The following is a 15,882-nucleotide window of genomic DNA, read 5'->3' as shown; positions in this document are numbered from 1 at the left end:
TACGGCGGCGCTTTTCCACTGCATGGAACCGAATGGTACGGTGTTGGAACAGTTCAGTATGGTACAGTACGGCGGCGCTTTTCCACTGCATGGAACCGAACGGTTCGGCTCGCTTTTATGCTTTTCCACTGCTGGTACCGCATGGTACGGTGTAGGAACGGTTCGGTACGGTACGGCGGCGCTTTTCCACTGCATGGAACCGAACGGTACGGCTCTCAAAAACAGTACCACCTCGATTGTGGTTCCAAGAGGTACCATACTGGTACCATATCCCACAATCCTTTGCAAGCAGTCACTACTAGCCACTGATTGCTCAGAGAATCGTTGTTATCCCACCCACTTAACTTTAGTACTACTTTAGTGGAAAAGCAAACCTATACCGTACCGTACCGAACCGTTCCAACACCGTACCATGCGGTACCAGCGGTGGAAAAGCAAACCGGGCCGAGTAGAGCCGAGCCGCTACTTGCAGTGGAAAAGTGCCATTAATGTCTCAGTATTTGACTGGTGTAAATAGGACAGGCATACGTTTTTTTTTTAACCCTATAATAAGCCTAGCGTAGTGAAGCAGGCACAGTTTGAAATCATTGGACATGGAGTTTGCAGAAATGTGACCGGACTTAGTTTGGTCTGTTAACCACTTTAGGTCTGCCCTATAACCGTTTTACGTGTTGCTTTTTATGAAGCGCTGTTACAAACAATGATCTTCCAAATGTGCACAATATTGGGACTATCATTATTATACTTGAGGATTTTGCCAGTATCTTCGTGTTCTCATGGCGCTTTATGGAAGATCAGCCTAGGATAGGAGGAGTGTTAGGACTGAAAAACACCAACTTCTCTCTATGTTATGGGGAATGTTCTGTTGTCCACAGAAGTACAGTGGGTACGGAAAGTATTCAGACCCCCTTAAATTTTTCACTCTTTGTTATATTGCAGCCATTTGCTAAAATCATTTAAGTTCATTCTTCTTCCTCATGAATGTACACATAGCACCCCATACTGACAGAAAAACACAGAATTGTTGACATTGTTGCAGATTTATTAAAAAAGAAAAACTGAAATATCACATGGTCCTAAGTATTCAGACCCTTTGCTGTGACACTCATATATTTAACTCAGGTGCTTTCCATTTCTTCTGATCATCCTTGAGATGGTTCTACACCTTCATTTGAGTCCAGCTGTGTTTGATTATACTGATTGGACTTGATTAGGAAAGCCACACACCTGTCTATATAAGACCTTCCAGATCACAATGCATGTCAGAGCAAATGAGAATCATGAGGTCAAAGGAACTGCCTGAAGAGCTCAGAGACAGAATTGTGGCAAGGCACAGATCTGGCCAAGGTTACAAAAAGATTTCTGCTGCACTTAAGGTTCCTAAGAGCACAGTGGCCTCCATAATCCAGAACCCTTCCTAGAGCTGGCCGTCCGGCCAAACTGAGCTATCGGGGGAGAAGAGCCTTGGTGAGAGAGGTAAAGAAGAACCCAAAGATCACTGTGGCTGAGCTCCAGAGATGCAGTCAGGAGATGGGAGAAAGTTGTAGAAAGTCAACCATCACTGCAGCCCTCCACCAGTCGGGGCTTTATGGCAGAGTGGCCCGACGGAAGCCTCTCCTCAGTGTAAGACACATGAAAGCCTGCATGGAGTTTGCTAAAAAACACCTGAAGGACTCCAAGATGGTGAGAAATAAGATTCTCTGGTCTGATGAGACCAAAATAGAACTTTTTGGCCTTAATTCTAAGCGGTATGTGTGGAGAAAACCAGGCACTGCTCATCACCTGTCCAATACAGTCCCAACAGTGAAGCATGGTGGTGGCAGCATCATGCTGTGGGGGTGTTTTTCAGCTGCAGGGACAGGACGACTGGTTGCAATCGAGGGAAAGATGAATGCGGCCAAGTACAGGGATATCCTGGACAAAAACCTTCTCCAGAGTGCTCTGGACCTCAGACTGGGCCGAAGGTTTACCTTCCAACAAGACAATGACCCTAAGCCCACAGCTAAAATAACGAAGGAGTGGCTTCACAACAACTCCGTGACTGTTCTTGAATGGCCCAGCCAGAGCCCTGACTTAAACCCAATTGAGCATCTCTGGAGAGACCTAAAAATGGCTGTCCACCAACGTTTACCATCCAGCCCGACAGAACTGGAGAGGATCTGCAAGGAGGAATGGCAGAGGATCCCCAAATCCAGGTGTGAAAGACTTGTTGCATCTTTCCCAAAAAGACTCCTGGCTGTATTAGATCAAAAGGGGGCTTCTACTAAATACTGAGCAAAGGGTCTGAATACTTAGGACCATGTGATATTTCAGTTTTTCTTTTTTAATAAATCTGCAACAATGTCAACAATTCTGTGTTTTTCTGTCAGTATGGGGTGCTATGTGTACATTCATGAGGAAGAAGAATGAACCTAAATGATTTTAGCAAATGGCTGCAATATAACAAAGAGCGAAAAATTTAAGGGGGTCCGAATACTTTCCGTACCCACTGTAAATTCAGGTAGTGCTGACAAATTGGCAATTCAAAAATGTAAATGCACCAAATGAGATGATACAAAGCTGTGATCCTAACAGATTACACTGTATCATCCCATTTCACCACAGGATTTCACCTGGTGACTTCTCCAGTGCCCTGCCTGTGCTTTTCCAGTTCTTTGTGCCTGGAAAATAAAGAACGACCATGGCGTCCAAAAGCGTTCTTTTTGCGCAAAAGCGCTTTAGACGAACTGTCTAAACTGAACGGAAGGACGAGTTATGTGTGTGCTGCCAACACGCATGATTTTAGGCGTTTTATTTTGCTAATTGATGCAAGTGGATTACTTTTTCTATTTAATTCTGCAATACTACACTATGTGGAGTTTTATTTGTTTTGGATAATCCCATGGAATTGAACCGAGGAGATAGAGGAGCCCTATCGGAGGACTTATGTGGCTGGTGTAAAGCCCAGACCTAACTTGATATCTAGGCAATTGATGACCTTTTGTAATGAGGGGTCATTGACATTTGGTAAGGGTGCAATTCATCTTTTGGTGGTGGTGTCTCTAATGGCCTTTCAAGGTGGTGGTTGGTGGCATCAGCAGTTTTGGAACATCACTTTATTGGGACTTTATTTCAACATTATGTTTATATACGTATGTTTTGGATTTGTGCTGCACCTTTTAGACACTGAATAGCGCAACTTTAAGTTATTATACATCTTTATAAAATGTTCAATAATATTATGGTCGTTCCTCAAGGCCATTTGGCTCCCCTCAGAAGCCTTGCCTAAAAACTCCCAGTTAGCAACCCCCATGTCCTGACTTCTTGTTAGGAAATGAAAAACGTTGATTTTAAAACCTGCAGTGCTGGGAGAAAGCGGTCCCAACTGTTCACATCCTAACAACAAGTCACGACAGGGAGGTTGATAATGGAGTTTTCAATGCCTACGGGTATGACCATAATATTACTGAACATTTTTATAAAGCGGCACAGTGTTTTCAATATCCATTGGTGCCCCTTGACTATTATCTGGAAAAGGTGAACTTGGCTTTTAAAGCGGAGTTGCAGCCTTTTCTGTGTTTTATTTAAAAGTGTACCTGCTGACTTTTAATAAACACACTCACCTGTCCCTGGTCTCAGCGGCACCGGCATCACTGGTGTGGGCACCCGGCTGTGACAGCTTGTGGTCTTGATTGGCCGGCAATCTTCTGGGACCTCTGACATGTCCTAGAAGATTGCAGGGAGGGAGGGGGAGAGGAGAACTTCCGCTCAGGGTGCCGCGGCGCTCCGAGCGGAAGTGGGAGCGGGTACCTGCCAAAACTAGGTACCCGCTTCCCCCCAAAAAAAGACATGCCAAATGTGGCATGTCAGGGGGTTAGGACTACCTAAAGCGGAAGTTCCACTTTTGGGTGGAACTCCGCTTTAAGCTTCCATTCCAGCACTCCCATCTCTGCCTTCTGTCATCATTCAACGGTCAAAATCTGCCTACCAAACGTCTCTACTGCCCACCAAGGTTCTTACATTCAAGAGATTAATGAAAGGTTAGGCCTGGTTTGCATCTATGAGGCTACGGGAAATGCAACCACCTGCAGTCAAAAGACGCTGCTGTTTGAAAACCCGCGGGGCTGCCATTCATTCTGACTGGCACCCCTTTGCATCTAAAAACGCAGCATGTTTGCTGGTGCAGGAACAGACGGGAAATTGAATGGTGCAAATGGTGAAAAAAAACTGCAATTTCCCATTAGCTGCATCGTTAGAATGTTGCTGGAAACTCAGGCATGGCAGCCAATTCATTTGAAGGGCAGCAAACTAACACAGACTTAGCCGGTCTTAGACTTAGCCGGTCTTAGACTTAGCCGGTCTTAGACTTAGCCGGTCTTAGACTTAGCCGGTCTTAGACTTAGCCGGTCTTAGACTTAGCCGGTCTTAGACTTAGCCGGTCTTAGACTTAGCCGGTCGGCAACAGGGTGAGATCCTGCAGCTTCACGATGAGGATACAGAGTCCAGAGGGTCCCGTTTCCATCGGCCTGGATGGCCAATCAGTGCACTTACTTTACACAGATCCCTCCGATCTCTGACGAAGGTCTTGCATGTTTCACAGAAGCAGCTTATGGAGAGTCCACTCTGCCTAGGATTATTAATCATTTTTAAAGCCCAGACTTGCTGCACCACATCATCACAAATGATTAATTATATCTGCCTTTTTTTTTTCAGCTCTGACAGCCAGCAGGCTCAGTCCAAGAAGCAAGTGGCGAAGAAAAGTACATCATTCCGCCCAGGATCTGCAGGCTCAGGACCATCGTCTCCTGTACCCTGTGAGCAGCCCGCTACCGCTCCTGCTACTGCTCCTGCTACTGCTCCTGCTACCACTACCCCTGTACGGCCTGTCCAGCCTGTCCAGCAGAATCAAATCAACCAAATGCAGATTCAGACTGTTCACACCTTCCAAGCTATACAGACTATTCCAACAATACACGCAATTCAGACTAACCAGACTATTCAAATAGCACAGCCTCAAAGGTGAGTTATCGGTCTTTTAAAGGATAACCCCCCCCCCCCCCTTTTTGTTGAAGGAAAAAGAAATGTACATTGCAGGGATTTTGTTACAAACTTTTTTGCAAATTTCAGTTTTTTGCTCTGAAGAAAAAAGATTTAGGTATGTGGATGTCTAAAGTAAATGGGAGTAACTTTATGAATCAGCTGATACACGTGCAGTGTTGTAGTAGGAAAAAATTCCAGGGTTTGTATTTGAGATCGACCGATTATCTGCAAAGCTTATATATCGAGGGCCGATATGCACTTTCCCCGATATATCGGAATCGGCCACCAAGGTGACTGATATTTCGGGAAAGTGCTTGTACCGGAGTGATGCCTGCAGCTAGAGGCATCACCCTGGTACCGGCGTCCATAGCCGACGGTCAGCTGTCTTGTAATGACAACCGATGTGGCTGAGAAGCCGCTCGGCTGTAATTACAAGGAGAGGGAGAGGTCATCCTTCCGCGGCTCACCCGGGTCCCCTGTCCCACCAGGAGACCCGGGCAACCAGCCTGCACAGCTGCCGAAGACCCGATCAAAGCCGCATTGGGCTCTGATCGGGTCTCCATGTAAAAACCCGGAAGTGATGTCATGAGTGAGATCATTTCCGGGTTCTGTCTGGCGCCAGATTAAAAACAATGACAGCATTCAAAACAGCCAAGCTTGGTGTTTTGAATGCAGAGGAGGGGTTTGGGGTCTTTTAGACCCCCAGATCCCTCCACAAAAGTGCCTGACCAAAATAGCAGTATCGGCAACGAAAAACCGATATCGGTCGATCACTAATACATATATACACACGGCTTTTTTTTCTTGCCAGAACGTAGCGGAACGCCGTTCCGCCACCTTTTAGACCCCCAGATCCCTCCACAAGAGTACCTGTCAAATTTAAAAAAAAATACTAGTTTTATACAAAAAAAAAAATATATATGTCGGCCGATACCGATATGCATTGGCCAAAATATTGGTATCGGCAACGATAAAACGATATCGGTTGATCACTAGTTTGTATGCCTTTTTAGAAGTGAATTAAAGAAATATAGCCAAAGCTTTTTTGGCTGTACTTCTCTGGATCACATGAGTGCACTTACCCGTTTTCAGCCAAGAGCCGACTTCAGTCTGCTCTCGACTGATGTCACCATTCCACCCCAGGTTCTGAAAAGATCCTGACAATACGGTGTCTATAAAGCAAAAAATAGTGTAGCGCTATCTAGTATGGTGTAACCCATAAATCAAAGTGAAGTATTAAATGACATGAATTAACACAGTGAACAAACGAGTCCATAAATGTGTTCCAAAAATTAATAGTCAGTAGTGATGAAAAGTCCCAGAGAGGTGGTGATAGACCCGAAGACTTGGAATCCAAAGGTAAAGACAGAGGTACACCCGTGGAATACAAGTAGCAAAATGGCAGCTTACCAGAAGCTCAGGCCTCCAACTTAATGGAACGGCCACATACGCTAAACCAATGATTCCAAATGGATTACCTCCTCCAGAGACCAGGTAGCCAAATAAATTCCTCTATATCACATGGGAACTCCACACATGGTATCATAACATATGGAAGGAAATAAGCAGCACATAGCGTAATTCCGTAAAATTTGCACAAGGTTTTATTTGAATTGCACTTATATAGGTAGCTTTGTATACAGGCACATCAAAAAGAATCCATGGCCGATGCATAAGTTCGCGGCGCCCCGCGTGTATGTGAGCCGGCGTCTAGGGGGCGTGACAGTTGTGCGTCCAGTACCGCCCGACCGGTTTCGTCATACGTGACGTCGTCCGGGGCGTGGTCCATTAGGTTGGAGGCCTGAGCTTCTGGTAAGCTGCCATTTTGCTACTTGTATTCCATGGGTGTACCTCTGCCTTTACCTTTTGGATTCCAAGTCTTCGGGTCTATCATCACCTCTCTGGGACTTTTAATCACTACTGACTATAAATTTTTGGAACACATTTATGGACTTTGTTTGTTCACTGTGTTATTTATGTCATTTAATACTTCACTTTGATTTATGGGTTACACCATACTAGATAGCGCTGCACTATTTTTTGCTTTATACTGTTGATCCTACTATTGATCAAGTGTTTTCAGCTGCTTTCACATCTATTTATTTTTGTTCACTTGTATATTCACTATTAGCGCAGGATTTTTTGTGTTTTAATATGGTGTCTATGGCATGTCTACGATGCTTGCTATGGGGGGGAGCCAGGAGTGCAGTAAGGGGAACCGAGAAGAGGTGGATCAAGGCTGCTCTGTGCAAAACTATTGCACAGAGCAGTCAAGTATAACGGGCTTGTTTCAAAAAACGAAATAACATTTAGGATAGTATTATTGTCGATAAATGTAAGATTGTGCACGTAGGATACAGTAATGGCATTGATAGATTGAGAAAACTGATTAACAATAAGAATAACATTTCAGTCCCTGAAGCATAATGGACTATGTCTGTCTCATTGGTCCTCTCTTTATTCCCCTCATAGATTTGTGACAAACGTGGCGCCATTTCAAGTTGTTCAGACGAACGCATTGCCGACGGAGATCACTTATAAGGCTCCCATGGAGAAGCTGTTTTACCTACCTCACATCTGTAGCTACTCGTGCTTGTCCCGCATCCGTGTGGTAAATCATCGGGGGAAGAACCCTCTGCTGGTGCCACTGCTGTACGACTTCCGGCGTATGACTGCAAGGAGGAGGGTGAACCGCAAGCTGGGATTCCACGTCATCTACAAAACACCGTGCGGCCTGAGCCTGCGCACCATGCCTGAGATCGAGCGTTATGTTTTAGAGACAAACTGTGACATGCTGTTCTTGGAAATGTTCTGCTTGGACCCGTATGTTCTGGTGGACCGCAAGTTTCAGCCACAGAAACCTTTTTATTATATCCCCGACATCACCTACGGCAAGGAGGATGTGCCCCTCTCCTGCGTCAATGAGATAGACAGGACCCCTCCTCCACAGGTGGCGTATAGTAAGGAGCGCATTCCCGGCAGAGGAGTGTTTATTAATACAGGCAAGGACTTTCTGGTGGGATGCGACTGCACGGATGGATGCCGAGACAGGTTAGAGATGGCGATTTGTGTGTTGGAGGATCTGACAGATAAATTGCAGTTAAAGTGTTTGTATTAGTCAACCAATATTGTTTTTTTGTTGCTGATACGGATATTTTGGCCATTGAATATCGGTATCAGCCGATATTTTTATACATTTTAAAAAAACTTGACAGGTACTGTTGTGGAGAGATCTGGGGGTCTAAAAGACCCCAAACCCCTCCTCTGCACTTAAAAGCATTCAAAACGCCAAGTTCGGCTGTTTTTTGAATGCTGTCATTTTTTTAATCTGGCGCCAAGTCCCCGGAAGGGATGTCATGACATCACTTCCGGGTTTTTACATGGAGAGCTGATCAGAGCCGAATGTGGATTTGATCGGTTCTTCAGCGGCCGTGCAGGCTGGTTGCCCTGGTCTCCCAGTGGGATGGAAGACCCAGGCGAGCCGCGGGAGGGGGGGGGGGGTACGTCCCCTCCCGCTCCTTGTAATGACAGCTGAATGGTTACAAGACAGCCGACCTTCGGCTATGGACGCCGGTACCGGGTTTAATGCTTCTAGCTGCCGGCATCACTCCGGTACAAGCACTTTCCCGCAATATCGGTAACCTCCGGGGCCTGCTGTTTTGAATGCTGTCATTTTTTTAATCTGGCGCCGAGTACCCGGAAGTGATGTCATGACATCACTTCTGGGTTTTTACATGGAGAGCTGATCAGAGCCGAATGTGGATTTGATCGGTTCTTCAGCGGCCGTGCAGGCTGGTTGCCCGGGTCTCCCAGTGGGACAGAAGATTAGATTAGATTAAATAGATTATTTATTGTATTTCACATATATACTGGCAGCACCAATCACTTCCTCTTCCTTTTTATAATCTATTATATAACCCCTTCCAGGGTTATATTCTGAAGTGGGCTGCAGCCAACCTCCTTTATATTTCTCCATATAAAGGAAGGGTCCCACAATATCGCAATATATATCGTTGGAAAAAAAATATCGCAATATATTTTTTTTCCAATATCGTGCAGGCCTAGTGTATGTATATGTGTGTGTGTGTGTGTATATATATATATATATATATATATATATATATATATATATATATATATATTATAATGTGTGTATGTATATGTGTGTATGTGTATGTGTATGTGTGTGTATATATATATATATATATATATATATATATATATATATATATATCTCTCACACACACGAGCAGGTAGGGGAAATTGCAGGACTTTCAGACAGGTATCGCACAGCATTCCTGTTCAAAATTGCATGCAAAAGTATCGGTTTCGGGAGCATTTGGGGGAGTACTGATCTATAACCAAGTGATCTGGCTATATTCACGGCTTGACAAATCCAAGGCACCAGGTCGTCATGGCGGCTAGGAATTCCGTCCCGGTGCCTGGGCTTTTGTCACTGACAGGTGCGTCCGCTCGGCTGCCATTACAGGGCAGACTGCAGGGCGCCGCTGCCATCATGGGGAATGTGTTTAAAAGGGATGAAGACACCCCGAGGATGGAACAGGAAGAGAGCGGTGCGGCAGCCGCTGACACAGCGGGAAGAGCGAATGGCCAGCAGAGTCCAGTAAAATTAGGGGATCCCCGGCAGTCAGTCATCCCTGCTGCTGCTGTCGCCCTCCCTCAAGGTATTGCAGGCTGAGGGAGGTGGCGGCACGGCTCAGGGATGTTGGGGTTCCGGAGTCTGTGTTTTTTCCCGGCATCAGAACACCCTACTCCAGTGGTGGCAGAAGGCAGCGGAGGGAGTAGAAAGAGAGCATGCACTGGAGAGGAGCTGTCATTCATGCTACTCAGATCATCTGAGCCAGGGGGCCAAGGGAGGGGGACAGCTCATTGGCGCATCCACCATCCCTCCATTACAAAGGTGTGCTGCAAGATGGGATCTACCCAAGCTCCAATGTCTGGGGGGAGGATTAGGAGATGTAATGTTAGGAAAGGTTCCATCTGTGTTATTTCCGTTGCTACTGTAAAGGGAGGGGTGTGGGCTCATCTCAAAGTTAAGATCTGTTGGGGGGGGGGGGGCACTATCTGTACCATACCATCTAGTGGTGAGGAGATGACTGGCAGGATTTTCTGACTGGCTGATGTTCTGTGCCAAGGGGGGCAGCTCCACCTGCACCTTCCCCTAGCCTTGCTTGCACACTTGAGATCTCCTCTCCACTTTTTCTCTCTGCCATTGCATAGATCATTATTTTGGGGTTCAGGGCTGCTTGGCCAGCTCACTTGAGTTGGAGGAGCAGGATTCCAGTATGACAGGATTCCCCCGAGCCTGCGATCTTCAGAAGGTCCTGTGCTGAGCAAATTGGATATCTGACATTTATATACTATAGGGCCAGTCCATATACCAGCAGCCATCACCATCTAGATGCATGTCTGGTTCAGAGTTCTGGTTCTCATAAGGAGCTCCCCACTGAGCTATTGTGTTCTGACAGGGCATGGACCCCCCCCCCCCCCCCCTCCATCAGAACACATCAGTCAGCACTCTTAGCCATTGGCTGAGAGCGCTGATTGGCATCCAATCGGCAGACCCTTCTAGTGGGCAGTTTAAAAAATGTTAGAACCCACAGTGCATATCTGGCCACATGCAAAATAATCTACGTAGGTGTCCCAGTCCACCATGGCCACTGGAGGCGCTCGCAGGGCTGGAGGAGATGTAGGGGGTGTCCGCCCCAAGCTGACGTCACTTCCAACCTATACCCATGGGGTGCCGAAACTTCTCCAGCCCTGTAAGCACCTCTAAAGCCTCGTACACACGCAACGATTGTTGGCCTCCCGATCGGCCGTCTTTTGTCCAGTGTTGTTGTGTTGGTTGGAATGTGCCTAGACTTCACACAAATTTTCTCAGCCAACAACCAACTGCAGAAGTGATGTCATGTGCTGGTTTACTTTCCGTGTGTTTTTTCTTCTCTGAGCATGCCCAGTCTTGCTCATCTGATGTTTGTCTGCCGAAATCTGTACTGACTGACCGAAAAATCGGCCGTTGCGGTGACGGCCAACAAAAATTTTATAGCATGCACACCAGATTTTGTTCGGCCGAAAAGTCGCAGTCGGTTGTCGGAATCATCATACTAACAAGCCAACAATCGGCTGATCGGACGTTGGCCGAAAATTCACGGCCAACAATCGTTGCGTGTGTACGAGGTTTTATGGCCCTGAGTTACTACCATTGGTGGGGCCGGGACACCGATGTAGATAATTTTGCATGTGGCCAGATATGCAGAGTTCTAAAAATGTTTATAAGCTGCCCACTAGATGACGCTTTTCCCTTTCTACACACACGCAGTGGGGGAAAATGCGATTTGGACTGCATTCCTGTTAAAATAGCATGTGGTTCTTTGCAGTGCGAGTTGGGGCAATATTTTTTTTTGTATGGATGCAAATCACACCACAAAGTATCGGTACTTGATACTGGTGAGTACCTGACAGTGTCAGTACTTGCCGATAAAAAAAAAAACTGTATCGGTGGATCTCTAAAATAGATTGTTTGAGCCATCTGAAGTAACAGAAATCTGGTCAAACACTGTAAGGTTTCTGCTGATTCCTCCATCTATACCATGCTGATGAAGGAATCTAAAACTACAGCTCTTGTATTGCTTCTGTCATGAATGCAGCCTCTTTTCAGACAGCAATCCTCCACCCCGCCATCTTTGATTTTCAGATCAAAGAATGTCGGACAGCAGGATGCTCACAGGGGCGACCCACAAATATGTAGGCTGCCATTATTGACCTTTCCTTTAAAATGAGGGCTGTGTGGCTGTCGTAGTGACTCCGCACTGAATCACTGACCCAATCCTAATCTAAAACTGAGACATTCTGACTTCTCTTTTTTCTTCATGCCTGGCAACTTAGAACAGTCTTAGCCAGACCCCCAACAGTGGTATCTTATGCCCCTTTCACACAAAGGTGTCCGATTAGTTCAGTCTCTTTTTCAGGTGGACGTGATCGGACCCTCCATTCACCCCTATAAACCAGCAGCTGTAAACTGACCTGTGTCTGTTTACACCCACCTGCCTCCGGTCCACTAAATTAAACTGGAGGGGTATCTTTCTCCTTCCATCTAGGCAGATCGGAGGGGAGGTGGGTGTAAACAAGCAGCAGGGCCAGTTTACACCCTACTGCCCATTGAGTGGGCTCAGTCTGTGTCCGCTCTGCATAAACAAAGAGTACAGAGATTCGTCATCCGCCCGCTCCGCTCTGATCAGCAGGGGATCAGTGGACAGATCCTCTGCTGATCCAAATGGAGGCTGCCCCGTGTGAAAGGGGCCTTAGATGTTTCGTTCATCACGTGTACTATAAATTGATCCCCATGTCTGGCTAGGTCAGTGGTTCTCAACTCTGATCCTGAGGACCCACTAACAGGCCAGGGTTGCAAGATAACTGAAATACATCCCAGGTGATATCATTTGCTGCTCAGTGATTGCAGTACTCTAGTCTGCATCTCCCCAAGGTAATACTTAAAGCGGAGTTCCACTCTGGGACATTTTTTTTTAATAAAAATACCCCCGGGACAGTCAGGGCTAGTGCATTCCACAATGGATAGCCTCTGAACTGTCCCGGGTCGCACTTACCTGCAAGAAGAAATACTTACCTTGAAAATGTCTTGTCCACTGCTGCCATCTCAGGTGTGGGTAGCTTGAAGCCAGCGCGTCCTCTTCTGCGTCCTCTTCCATCTTCTTCGGTCCCACGATGCACTGCACCGGCCCCGCCGTCACTTCCGGTGCCGCAGCTTCATCCCTGCACAGCTTCTGGGCATGCCCAGAAGCTATTTAGCAAGGTATGACGGCGCTTGCACCGGAACCGTCGTCGGGGCCGGTGCAGGCGCATTGATTCCTGGGAGCAATGACATTCAGCTCCCAGGAATCATTGCAAAACCAGGAAGTGATGAATCGCCGTGGCCGCCGTGGGGAAGGAAGAGGAAGTAAGGTGAGTATATTTTCTTCTAAACGAGGTAAGTAAAAAAAAAAAATGCGATTATCCATTTGTTTTTAGGTAAGTATAATTAAGGCTCCGTTCACATGTCAGCGTATGATCGCGGGCAGAAAGGCCGCGGTTCCGCCCGCGATCCGGAGATTTATTGCAAATCGCGGGACGCCTAGCGTTGCCCGTTGATTTGCAATAGCCCCCCAAACGCCGAGCGATGTTGCCGCGATTTACGCCCGCCGATTCGTGGCAACATCGCGCAAACAAAATCGTGGGACGCAATACGCTCCAAAGAAGCTCTTGTACTTTTTTGGAGCGTATTGTGTCCCGCGATTTTGTTTGCGCGATGTTGCAGTGATTCGGCGGGCGTAAATCGCGGCAACATCGCTCGGCGTTTGGGGGGCTATTGCAAATCAACGGGCAACGCTAAGCGTCCCGCGATTTGCAATAAATCTCCGGATCGCGGGCGGAACCGCGGCGGTTCTGCCCGCTATCATACGCTGACATGTGAACGGAGCCTTAGGGTGAAACTCCGCTTTAAAGCGGAGTCCTGGCCTCGGAAAAGTTTTTTAGAAAAAAATACCCCCGGGACAGTCAGGGCTAATGCATTCCAGAATGGATAGCCTCTGATCTGTCCCAGGTCGCACTTACCTTTTAGGCCCCTTTCACACTTGTGCAACTTGTCACGCGATTTTGGACCGCAAAATCGCATGGCAAGTCGTTTTCCATTATTTTCAATGAGCCCCATTCATATCTGTGCATTTTGAAGTCGCACCGACTTCAAAGTAGTTCCTGCACTACTTTGGGCTGATTTTAATGAGTTTTGATGTATATAGCCATAGGCATTACTTTCAAAATCGTGGTAAAATCGCGTCGCATAAGTGTGAAAGGGGCCTTAGAAGAAATACTTACCTTAAAAATTTCTTGTCCAGCGCTGCCATCTCGGGTGTGGGCAGCTGAAGCCAGGGCCTCCTCTTCGGTGTCCTCTTCATCCCAGAATGCCCCTGCACCGGCCCCGCACGTCACTTCCGGGGCAGGCGCATCATCCCTGCACAGCTTCTGGTCATGCCCAGAAGCTGTTTAGCAGGGAATGAAGAGCCTGCACCGGAACTGACGAGCGGGGCCGGTGCAGGCGCATTGACTCCTGGGAGCGATGACGTTCAGCTCCCAGGAATCAATGTAAGCAGGAAGAGACGGCGCGGGGCCGCGGCCGCAGAGGGAGGAAGTAGAAGGAAGGCAAGTATATTTTCTTCAAAAACAAGGTAAGTAAAGCAAAAAAAAAAAGAAAAAAATCGAGGCTATCCATTTGTTTTTTAGGGCATTTAAAGGAAGCCGATTGCCCGAAGTCATTTTTGAGCCCGGAACTCCGCTTTAAAATCTGACCTGTAAGTGGGTCCGGAGGACTGGGGTTGAGAACCACTGGGCTAGGTAAACCTACTGAGTACAGGTACTTGCATACCCTTGAAGGTGTCGAAGGATGTGCGTTCCTAAGAGACCCAGCTGCTCCTGAAAGTGGCTTGGGCAACTTTAGATGATCTGCATTGATAGTCTTTGACAACTGCTTGTACCTCTACCATTGGTTCCTGCCTTATAAGAATGTATTCAAAAGTGAAGTTGCAGGATTCCGCCATCATAGGTACCAGTTTCACTAAGATATACTTATGCTTCTAGTAACGCAAGGTGAGTTTGGTCGCTGGTGGAAGTGCGGTCAGTTGGTTTTGTGCCAACAAGAAACTGCAAGCAACCTTCCCTATGCCACTTTAACCACTTAAGCCCGGGAACATTTTACCCTCTTCCTGACCAGGGCCTATTTTGCGATTCGGCACTGCGTGACTTTAACGGACAATTGCGCGGTCGTGCGACGCTGTACCTAAACTAATTTGACGTCCTTTTTTCCCCACAAACAGAGCTTTCTTTTGGTGGTATTTGATCACCTGTGCGATTTTTTGATCATGCGCTATAAACAAAAAAAGAACGACAATTTTGAAAAAAATAACTATTTTTCACATTTTTTTTATATGAAATTCCCCCCCCCCAAAAAAATGTAAAAATCAAAATTTTTTAACATTTTCGGCCAATTTGTTTTATGCTACATATGTTTGGTAAAAAAAATTGCAAAAAGCGTATTTTGATTGGTTTGCGCAAAAGTTATCGTGTTTACTAACAAAGGGAAAGATTTTTGTCATTTTTGTTTTTTTTTTAACGCGTAATGGCGGCGATCTGCTTTTTTTTTTTTTTTTTTTTTTTTTGCGGTACTGCGACATTGCGGCGGACAGATCGGACCCTTGACTGACATTTTTGACACTTTTGGGGTTACCAGTGACATTTCTACAGTAATCAGTGCTATACATATGCACTGTTACTGTAAAAATGACACTGGCAGTGAAGGGGTTGACTTTTTTGAGAGGGAGGGGTTATGTGTGTCCCTAGGGGTGTGATTCTAACTGTGATTGGCTGTGGCTTGAGGTGTATGAACAGTGATCAACGGTCCTACGTAGTAGAACCGTATGATCACCATTCATACACAGGGGAGAATGACAGGCGGCTTGTTTACATCAGCCGCCTGCCTTTCTCCCTCTGCACCGACGATCGCTGAGTGACCGGCGGACAGCAGGTCTGCCGGTCACACGCGCGGGGGGGGGTCCGTGACCACTCGGGAGCGTGCTTCCGGGGGCAGGCGCTCGTTCCCTAGACCCTCACAGGCTAGCGACGTAGTACTACGTCGCTCTGCCTGTGAGGGCTGACCACCGCAGTAAATAGTCGTGCGGCGGTCGGCAAGTGGTTAAGTATCAGTAATGCAGTCATTGAAATATGTACATCTCCTTGGAGTCAGTATTCAATCTAAAAATGATTCTTCTTTATTTTAGGTCCAAATGTTCCTGTCAC

The 15,882-nt window shown here is 46.7% G+C and overlaps 1 protein-coding gene across 1 annotated transcript in view; it reads left to right on the top strand.

The window, feature by feature from the left end:
• Positions 1-15,882, top strand: part of SETDB1 (SET domain bifurcated histone lysine methyltransferase 1) — a 138,717-nt gene that overhangs the window by 88,558 nt on the left and 34,277 nt on the right. Inside the window, exons 12-14 of the mRNA XM_082275506.1 lie at positions 4,693-4,998; positions 7,492-8,070; positions 15,864-15,882. The exon at positions 15,864-15,882 is cut by the window's right edge and continues 98 nt beyond it. Of these exons, the coding sequence (XP_082131632.1) occupies positions 4,693-4,998; positions 7,492-8,070; positions 15,864-15,882 (904 nt within the window). The remainder of the gene's footprint in view (positions 1-4,692; positions 4,999-7,491; positions 8,071-15,863) is intronic.

The sequence above is a fragment of the Pelophylax lessonae genome, assembly GCF_965119305.1.
Source record: "Pelophylax lessonae genome assembly, chromosome: 13".
In the NCBI taxonomy this organism is placed as follows: domain Eukaryota; kingdom Metazoa; phylum Chordata; class Amphibia; order Anura; family Ranidae; genus Pelophylax; species Pelophylax lessonae.
This window is presented reverse-complemented; position numbering and strand designations above follow the sequence as displayed.